The sequence below is a fragment of the Cyclopterus lumpus genome, chromosome 19 (assembly GCF_009769545.1).
Source record: "Cyclopterus lumpus isolate fCycLum1 chromosome 19, fCycLum1.pri, whole genome shotgun sequence".
Lineage (NCBI taxonomy): Eukaryota > Metazoa > Chordata > Actinopteri > Perciformes > Cyclopteridae > Cyclopterus > Cyclopterus lumpus.
In genome coordinates this window covers 13,542,982-13,553,271 of record NC_046984.1, presented here as the reverse complement: position 1 = coordinate 13,553,271, position 10,290 = coordinate 13,542,982, and the positions used below count along the sequence as shown (strand labels likewise).

General features: G+C 45.4%; 1 protein-coding gene across 1 annotated transcript in view; it reads right to left on the bottom strand.

The window, feature by feature from the left end:
- Positions 1–705: 705 nt before the first annotated feature.
- dock1 (dedicator of cytokinesis 1) overlaps positions 706–10,290 on the bottom strand; it is a 146,911-nt gene continuing 137,326 nt past the window's right edge. Inside the window, exons 47-52 of the mRNA XM_034558323.1 lie at positions 7,583–7,720; positions 5,826–5,968; positions 5,329–5,527; positions 3,459–3,639; positions 2,480–2,631; positions 706–1,639 (exon numbers count right to left, since the gene is read on the bottom strand). Of these exons, the coding sequence (XP_034414214.1) occupies positions 1,544–1,639; positions 2,480–2,631; positions 3,459–3,639; positions 5,329–5,527; positions 5,826–5,968; positions 7,583–7,720 (909 nt within the window). The 3' untranslated portion in view covers positions 706–1,543. The remainder of the gene's footprint in view (positions 1,640–2,479; positions 2,632–3,458; positions 3,640–5,328; positions 5,528–5,825; positions 5,969–7,582; positions 7,721–10,290) is intronic.

Sequence of the window (10,290 nt, the reverse complement as noted above, 5' to 3'; positions counted from 1 at the left end):
AAAGATAATTTATACACAGACTTAATGGTTCAAGCTCCAATCATTAATTTGGAGTCAAAATACATTAATCCCATCAAGCAGAGAACACGGAGAACAAACTTGTCCCTCTGTGCCTCTTGGAAGGGAGGAGCCATGACACCCAATCTATAATTTTCAAATAACGAAATTAAACAAAACCATAAAAGAAACAATTAACTTATTCACACGACGTGTTATCATGCAAAGAAACCTTTTGTAATAGAGAAATTAAAAGTATGACCTTCAGCAGTTTCCATAACAGACCCCCCCAAAAAGGCACGAAGAAGGACAAAGCTGCGGTTTGTTGGCTCGTCGACGCTCGTAAACTATATTTCAAATATGGGCCACATTCCAGATTCGCACTTCCAGCTTCGAAAAAGAGTAAACGATCGCACGGTGAGTGGACACATTATGGAGATGAGCTTGCATTAGCCTCGATAGAAGTCATTCCGTGGCGCGACACACGTCCCCGGTATAAATAAAACAACGCCCGTGTTGATAATGATGCAGCTCTTGTGACGGCTGTCAATCAAGCAGGCTGAACGCTTTGTTAGTGTAGGAAGTGAGGAAAACGTGCGCCGGGTTTGGATTGAAAACAAATACGGATACGGGAACACTCGCATCTATTTCCAGCATCTCTTTGCTGTCGACAAAAAAATAAAATAACGAGGCGGACATGTTTCTTTTAAAAATACATACATTTTGAGAGTTTATTCAGAAGTCATGTCAGTAGTGAATTGAGAACAGTCAACATTATTGAAAAACCAAGGTTACAGCAAATCTAGGACAAGGTCTGAACAACGATAATGGGAAAGGAGTTAGTTGTATGTGCACTCCAGAATGTAACCAATAAAATCCATCGTAGGCTCTCTCATAACAACTCGGTAAAGTCCTTGTTAATTAAAAACCTACAAGCCCTTTTCTTTTTTTTCTTCTTTCTTTCATATAAATGCCACTTAATATAATGATACGTTAATACAAAATATGCATGATATCAAATCACATAAGAAAAAAAGAAAAAAAAAAAAAAAAGTGAAATAAAATAAAATCATATATACAAACCTCTGTACATAGTGGAGATATGAGTAAAAGAGATTTCTTAATGAGCCATGTGCTCCCGTAGACTTGAGAGCGGGTCAGCATCGGGAAGCTGTCGGTCCGAGCTCATCTGCCTGAACACGACGTCCCGATAAAGACTCCAAGTGGCACGCTGTCGGGCAACAGACGGCATCGACGCATTCAGGGACTGCTCATCTCTGCGTGCTCCCTGTTGCAGGGCCGCATAAACGTCAAACAGGAGGCAACAACAAGATGGGAAGAAAAGAAAAAGAAACGCCAAAAAAAGAAAGAACAAACACGATAAGAAGGGGCGCGCTGCAGTGAGGTATTCATCCTGTCAAAGCCGGGGACAGGGAGCGAGGAATGTGTGGGTAAAAAAAACAGACACTTTTTTTTTCGGGTGGGAGCGGTAACGGTTGTTTTTGTTGTCAATGTGTTGTTTGGGTCCGACTGTCAGCGTCTTTGTTCACTGTACTATTCCTGAATCGATGGAGGCCTGTTTCCTGGTGGTCTTGGGAGGAGGTGGAGGAGGGGTCTTGCTGGGCAGAGGAGGTGGAATGTGCTGCGAAGAGACAAACCAGTCATCTTTTATTTACCATTTTCGCCTATAAAAAAAACAAAAAAACAATCTCCACAATTTCCAAGTTCAGATCAGCGAAGATACACAGGAAAACGAGCCCGTCTTAGTTTCAAGAAAAACAATGTATACAAGTCAAATTAATAGAATTAGAATATTCCCATGAATATACCACATATTTATGTCGCCAAATTACAGATTGGGGCTTTTCTCTCCGCTTCCTAAGACACCCGAGTTCACGACAGAAACAACACACAAGAGGTAACGCTCGTCAATAATAATACTTCAAATTTATATAGTGCTTTTCTAGACACTCAAAGACACTTCAAACTTTCCACCGAGGACCGCAAACGCAGAGCGGCTGTCACTCAGCCTCCTGAACATCTGCTCTCCCTACACGCTGCTTTACTACCTGTCCACGGGGTCCGTGACAGCGGATAAAGAAGATTAGTTAACGGCGAGAGGACGGCCGGCGTAGACGTCGGTAAACGTGGAGAGACGAGCCACTGATTAACAGCGGGAGAGCTCCTGATGGATGCGAGAGGTAAAGTAATCATCCGATCAATCACTTCTGAGCACCGGACCGGCTGGGGGAGACGGGGAAGGGGAGGGGGTGGGACACAAGTGTAAATAACAGCGGGACAGGCAGGCACACACACACGCACACACACACACACACACACACACACGCGCGCGCGCGCGCCCGCACAGAGGAAGGTGGTGGAGGTTGACCCGGATGTCAAGTGCGTGTAGCGGCCCTCTTGCTTCATTAGGAGTGCCGTGCATCATTAAGGCGCTCGTCTCGCCGCTAATTAAAACACCTACCCTTTGATGTGGCGGGGGAGGAGGAGGCGTCGAGGGACTCGTCAAGTCTTGATTATCTAGCAGGTTGCCGTAATCAGCATTGCTGCCTTTCACCGGCAGCGGAGGAGGGGTGTCACCTTTGTCAGAGCAGCCCATCCCGTTCAGCTCCAGACCTGTGCAAGAGAGAGGGGGGCGCTCATCAGCTCACATTCATCATCGAGTGCACGGGAGTCACGGAAAAAACAGCACGGCTGGGACCCCAAATAGATCACATGGCCACATGGGTCATTTAAAAGAGTTAAGTGATTACCGGGCGTGGAGAACCAAACAGAAAAAAATGAGTTGCTTGGTTATTAGAGTTGCATTATGGGAAGTGTTTGGTGCTTTACCCAGACTACTTGATTCATTCCATCTGATCCTATACAATCAACGTCAGGATATTGTGTCCCTGTTGCATTGATTTGGATTATTCCTTTTTCTCAAAACGTGCATCTCTCGCAAATTCCCTTTTTTTTTACAGAAGCGCAGTACTAAATCAATGAAGTTCTCTTTGTCAGTTGTTACAAATTCCAGATTATACACAAATCCTGTGATTTAAAAGATGCTGGGAGGAAACTGATCGATCAAGTAATAAATTACATCACAGCATCATTTCATTTTAAGCCTCCAAGCATCGCGCGCGTGAATATGAAGTCTCACAATGCAAATTATTTGAATTTTGACGCTGCAATGAATATCCTTCATAAGAGAGTTAACACACTGAGCTCCTTATGATGGAATCTAGTGTTAGTAGCCAGCTCTGTGACAAAAAGACACATGTAGAGTGTATGAGCGTTTAAACAAGTGTGGCTAACATGTGATTTAGATCATTATGTGGACCACGGCATGCGGTAACAGTGACGTAAGATGCAAAACGTGTGTGTGTGTGTGTGTGTGTGTGTGTGTGTGTGTGTGTGTGTGTGAGAGAGAGACAGGGAGTGAGAAGTAGGATTGCTCATACTGGAAACCGTGTGCAGGCTAAAGGAGAGTTTGCTCCTGGGTGTGATGGGCGGGGGTCCCGGCGAGGAGGAGGAGTTTGAGGAGGAGGAAGAAGGGGGTCCAGGGGACACGGAGAGGCGACGGTCTCCCCCGATCTGGCTGAGGACTTGACTCCTCGGTCTCTGAGGCCGCAGAGGACTGATCTGTGTGACCACAAACACAAACGAGATGGAGACGCCATCAGGGAACGAGTCGTGACCAAGAAAAAAAACACAAAATGAACTGGGAACAAAAAGTATTATCGAGCAAATGAGTCGAGTCCATGTTGAAATATAACAGAAGATCAATAATAATAAAAACAAAAAAAAAGGAGAAAAGTACTTTCACACCTCCTCTGGGCTGTGTGAACCCACGTGCACATTAAGTCGACTATTTGTGGTTCCTAAAGGAGAAACCATTTGGATAAATGTGCTCATTGGCATGCAATATCTTATTTGTGGTTACAAATCATACTTTGCACGCAAGAGCGCTTTCTCCCAGCTTTATTACGGCTGGAATTTGAATATGAAAAGATGCGTCCTCAGGGCTATTCCACACTGTGGGGCTACAATAAAAAAACAACAACAAAAAAACATCTTTGTAATTGGCCAAACTCAAATAGTCAGCCACAAGGGAGACGCTGGAAACGTCAGCACACTTCGTTCAGGGACGGGATGCTTTTTTCTTTTTTTTTTCTTCCCTCCTCTCCCTGAAAAAACTAAAAACACAAAACTGACCGAGGGTGAAAAAGCAATTTTCTTGATTTGTGTGTTCCAGAATATGACTTCAAATAAAACTACAACTTCTTGGAGACCCCGAGGTGCTCTACCCTGGACCCCCGAGGCAAGAGGCTCTCCTCGAACAAAGCAGACGGCTCCACGGCTGCCAGGGGCCTTTTTTTGGATCCCAATTCGTACCCTTATCTTAATGCCGTTGGCCGGGGAGAATCCCCACTGGCCACGCAGAGCACCATTAAAAACCCTCTCTGCTGCAATGGACACAGCGGTGGTGAAGAGGGACGTGAGGGACACCAACAGGATTCATGAAATGCACCGCGCATGTTATGGTGACTTCTACTTATTAATGTTGTGTACAGACCTAACAACAAGGAGAGTCAGCCGTTGGCAGCATGACTGTGCTCAGCAGATATCATGTTAAACTGACCATTAGATTTGGATTAATTCTCGTGTAGAAGAATGGTCGTGGCCAGATGCTGCCACTAAACACACTCGTCGGTTACAGCCGCTTGGCCAGGGGCCAAACTGTGAGGCGCGAGTGGCCCCTCGAGTGCCATCGTTGGACGTGTCGACAAGAGCGTGTGTCACATGTACACTTTGTTTTTCAAAATAAAATTCCAACGTAGGTTTACTTAGTTTTTAGTTGGTAAGACCTAGGTAAGATTGATATTTGGGTTCAAATGATTTACAATGCTAAAGCACAATACAATAAATGTCCACATTGACACGGGACAATAACAGCGGTCCTGTGTTCTTCCACTCCAACGCAGCACCGGTGCAGACGCTGAAGGGTGCCTCGGGGGGTCAAAACCAAGAGGCACTGGGCCAAGCGTTGGTATTTGACTAGGTGGGAGCGACAAGACAAGTTTCACCTTTCCTGATATATATAATATACAGGAATTAAGCAGAGACAGGGCATCGCAGAACAATACATCATAACACATTGAAGAAGAAGAAGGAGAAGAAGAAGGAGCACAATGATGCTGCACAAAGCTTGAACAGCAAATTGTCATTGCACCTGCGTAGGATAGAGAACAAGAGGAGCAGAAGAATACAAAATGGACAAACAGGAAAGGAAGAGAGAGAGAGTAACACGTCGGTCCCATTGTTCCGTACCGTCTCTGACAGTATGACAGCTTCAGCGTGCTGCAGAGGGATCTCGGTGGTCTTCATCTCTTTGTCAAAGATCTCCTGGTGCTTACTGTTCCTCTTCTCCTTCTTCTTCTCCTTGCGCTCCCTCTCGGACTCGTCGCGGTCCAGCTTGTCCTGAGACTTGGTGTGCAGCTTCTTTGGCAGCAGAGGCTCCAGGGCAAAGCTGCAATAAAGATCAAACGGGGAATAACTGAAATCAAGTTAAGAGCATAAATGTTAGTTTGATCCACGAAGTTGAGGAAAATTTGGATTTGTGCGAGTTAAGGAATGAAAAACCGCATAAGCAGATCCTCAGGAATCCTCTTAGGTTTGAAATTAATCTCTCTACAGTGTTAAATATTGGGCCGGAGACTTATCGAGATAACGACGACAGGGATTATCATAAGACGGTAATCCCCAAAACAATTTTTTCCACTGCTCAAATGGGATGACCAAAAGCCAAGGAGGAAACTAGGTGTTACCCATCTGAGCCGGGCCTGGAGGGGGAGTTGTCGGAGGAGACGGAGGTGACGGAAGCCACCGACAGCGGCCTCTGGGAGGAGGGCATGGTGAAGGAGCGCACCATGGAGTGAGGACGGGAGCCCCTCCGCTCGTCTGCTGCCGGCTGACGCCACAGAGGGAAAAGGGAAAAAACAGAAGAGAATTCAGCTTAAAAGTCTGCCGACTGCTTTGAAGTCACCTGTGCATTTTTGTTTTTGCCTACAGTACTGAGATAGAGGGGGAGAGGCAGGGGACTGGAAGGGTGAAGGTCATTCACAATCATCACCCTAGAGCTTCAAAAGCAGCGACACGATCGCACATCATTTCACAGGGGAAAAGAAAAATAGAACTCTGTACGTCTGTAAGGAAAAAAAAAAAAAATTAACACATCTGTATTTGAAAGAGTGTGTTTGAGTAGAGAACGGGTCCCATCACTCATCTGATGGGATGTCACCGCCCCCGCTCCCTTTAACTTTAAATTGAGCGAGGGCGCCTTTACCCCGGGCGAGATTACGGGAAAAGCTTGGCCAAAGCAACAATTACATCTGTAGAGGAGGAGAAAGATTGGAGGTGGTCTCCCCGGCAGCATCCCCCTGCAAACAAGCCGTAAAACACATGTGTAAATCAAGAGTATGGTCTTGACATCAGCTTTTTGAAATGGCATCAAATGCTGTTGATTTTTGATCTCTTCTTTATGTTGATTATTTACTTTATACTTGATTATTGTTTTGATGTCCTGGTTCATACACTGGCCCCCTACCACAAGAAATGAGATTCAAAAAGGGAACACATTTCTCCTTGGTAACCTTTACACCTTGTGCCATGTTTGCGAGTTACCATAGCAACCCACGCCGAGCGGCTCCACCGTTTTTGGTGGTCGTATTGATTTTATTTGAAATTAATTCACAGCACCCATACCATCCTGGAATTTGTCAGGATAGACTGTAATGATCTTAAGAAGTTATTAGATTTTCTTGCCCCAGTATCTTAAAATGCTTTGCACAATATATCACATGCTATAACTTTAATAAATATGTAAAAAAAAAAAAAAAAAAGAATTCTGAATGTCGTTTCCTGTAACGTTGAGCAGGCGAAACAAACCAAGCTTTTAAATCTCCTCGTGGAAAAAAGATTTGGAATGATGTTTTTCTGCGGCTGGTATTATTATTTTCAACCGTATAAAATAGAAAAATATTTAACATTTTCAGATAACAAACAGGGTTTCCACACCCCCTTCAGCATCACATCCAAGGACATCCGAGGAGGCTCAATTCTCGGAAATTCACAGACCCGACACAGCATAGTTTGAGACATGGATCAAGGTTAATTAGTGTTACACCACTGAGAACTTTTATAATGAGAACGAGCAGGCTTTAAGAAGCTCACAGGCAACAATTAAACAGAGAGAGACACTCAGAGGTGTGAACTGTGTTACAGTGACGGCAGACCATGTGGGCCCCTTGGAACCGCCAACAAAGCAATCGCATCTATCTTGCATCTGAAAGAGAACACTACATGTGGAAACAACAAAAGGAGCAGGCGGAAGAGAAGCCTACATAATGGATGTCTGTATAACAAAATTGTTAATTTCCTCGAATTCCTCGGCCACAAACACACTAGAAGAAAGAAAAAAGCGACAGCTTCAGATTCCATTAGTTCCTGCTAGAAAAGGAGCACGCCGAGCTACAAAGCACTTATCGTGGAACAGAAAAGCTACAAAACAAGCAAAAGCTCTTACCAGCGTTTTTACCCCGTACTGCTTCTCCACCTTCTCCCGCAGTTGCTTGAAGCAGGCCTCCAGGCGGTCGTGGAAAGGCCTCAGCGCCTCCGTGACCTTCTCTCCGTGGATGCGAACGCCTTCGGAGAGGTGCGGGATCTGTCCGGGGTTGAAACGAGTCGCGTGAGACACATTCATCCTAAACAACCCCCCCCCCCCCCGACCTTTGGCCCCCTCGGCTGTGCGTACTCACAGGCGGTGAATGTGCATCGGAGGAAGTATCACGACAACCTCTTCCAGGTGGAAGCGCAAAAAGGCTGTTGCCATGACACTCCCTCCCTCTGCCTCCCACCTCACATCATAACACGGGCATATTAAACAAGGAGATGAGAAAGCATGAACAGACTATATGTGTATAGGCAATAACTGCACGTGATGGATGTTTTCCTCCGAACCTCTGGCGCTAATATAGAAACAATGCCCCGTTTCCAGCACACGGCGGGGCCTCTCACATGGTTGTACGAGGCAAGTGGTGAATAGCAAAGTCCAAAACACATAACAGAAGCATGTCAGGTAGAAGGAGAGAGAGAGAGAGAGAGAGAGAGAGAGAGAGAGAGAGAGAGAGAGAGAGAGAGAGAGAGAGAGAGAGAGAGAGAGAGAGAGAGAGAGAGAGAGAGAGAGAGAGAGAGACAGAGCGTTAGAGCGAGGGAGAGACTGAAACCGCTGAAAACTAGTAATTAGGAAACTCCAGTTCCAGAGTCAGAGTCAGCAAGCTCTGCTGACTAAATCTGGCAAGAGGAGGAAGCGTCATCCCCTGGGAAGCGAGCGTTTGAGTGATTTTCTTTCCCCTCTCTTCTGGTGAAATCACAGGTTACATTTATATTTTATAGAACGTGGTATTATAGTACTACACGCCATCTTTGGCTATGGTGAGGCAGGGGAGAATCGCACAATAACCAGCAAAGATGTTACAACCAGCTGTGGTAACAGCAGATGTTTTCTCTCCCATGGCAACCGCGAAACATATTCCCTGGCTGTCACATTGCCCCGTAAGTGAGAAATACTGTTAAGAGGTGAAAGGGAAAGCAGCCTATGCTTTTAATGCGTATGAATAAGTAATAGGGAAAAAAAAGAACAAAACAAACCACATTAGAGGGGGGATTTAATTCAAACGTTTATATTAATTGGTCGCAGTCAGAGTGGTGTATTTTGCACATTTGAAAAACAAGGCAACACTTAACTGCAGAGTGCATCTTAGAGTGCATCTGGAGAGTACAGTAGCGTTTGCTGCTAACAAATGCACCTGAGCCTTGAGCAAATAGAACAAATCACCTGCTCAGAGTACTAAAAAGTGTGTGAAGTATCTGGAATAGGCCCCGTAAAGAGAAGGAGAGCGCGTGTGCTGACCTGGGGACTCCCCAGAGACCGCTCGCTTTTCCTCCTTCTCTCCGAGGGCAAGCGGCCGCTTCACAGCAGGCTACAGCACCGACTTCACTCAGTTGGCACACGACACAGACTCAGTTTCGTGATGCAACCTTTTGTAATAATCTCAAACGGTGCATGTTTTATTCACACATGTTTCCAACACGTGACGGGCTTATTAACGGGGGGGGGGGGGAAATAGTGACTAATGCAGGGAAACATATCTATAAATGTCAGCTCCGAGTTCTCAACCGTGTAACCGTCCCTGCATTAATACATTAAACAGCAGCCGACGATAGGAGGAGCACATGTTGAGCAGATTGGCTTGAAGAGAAGTAGGAACATAAATAAATTACATAAAATCCAGGATATTTCTGCGCTGTGCTCCACAAAATCAACGCTCTGGCACAGAAAGATCAATGAGAGGAGGCTACAGACACCCTGCGAGGATTTCCCCTGGTATTGAGCACCTTCATGAACACCGCCGGGGCCTCTTGGAGGAGAGGGGAGAGGAAAGGAGAGGAGGAGGCTGAGAGAGAGAGGTAAAGGTGAAAGCAAAGAGAGGCAGAGGAGTCAGGAAGGACCGAGTGTTGTGAGATGAAATGGGGGAGAAAGAAAAACAGCGAGCGTGAAAGCTGAGGCAAGATTCCCGTCTCTCAGGATACCCACATCTTTTTATAGACCTTAGGATGATTGAGTGCGACTGAGTGGCGGCATGGCAACATCATTCTGCTTGGCGGCTGCACAGAGATAAGCTCACTTGGGCTCAAGGTTGCGAACACAGAAATATACACATTCAGTAGTTGAATTACATATATCAACTTTTTTCTTTTTAATTGGGATATCGTGAACCCATGAAAGTGTATTCTAAATAGGGAGCAAACCAGGCACCATATAGAATAAAGCAACAGTTAAAAAGGAGGTTACTCTGCAATATGATAAGTACTTCACCCCCCAAAAAAAGTTGTAATTTTCTCTCCTTCTAGAATACATAAATGGAGGGTGGACGTCTCAGTGTGTATACGTACAGTCTCCCATATTTCCATCGAAACCACAACTAAACATTCACCTTTAAAGCTTCACTTTGTGATTACAAATGAATCTCTAAACCCCACCTATGAACAGGCGAAGGCCAGTATTTACGAGCTGAAAAGAAGTATAAAAGAAATGGCACTGCTGCCTAATATCAGTGTCCCTCAGAGCCTAGTGTTCCCAGCTGACCTTGGCACCTCTGGTCCTTTCTATTGCACAGTGAGGAGCAGACTTCGGAGCCATACCCTTGGGTGCTGGGACAGCCACATTTCCTT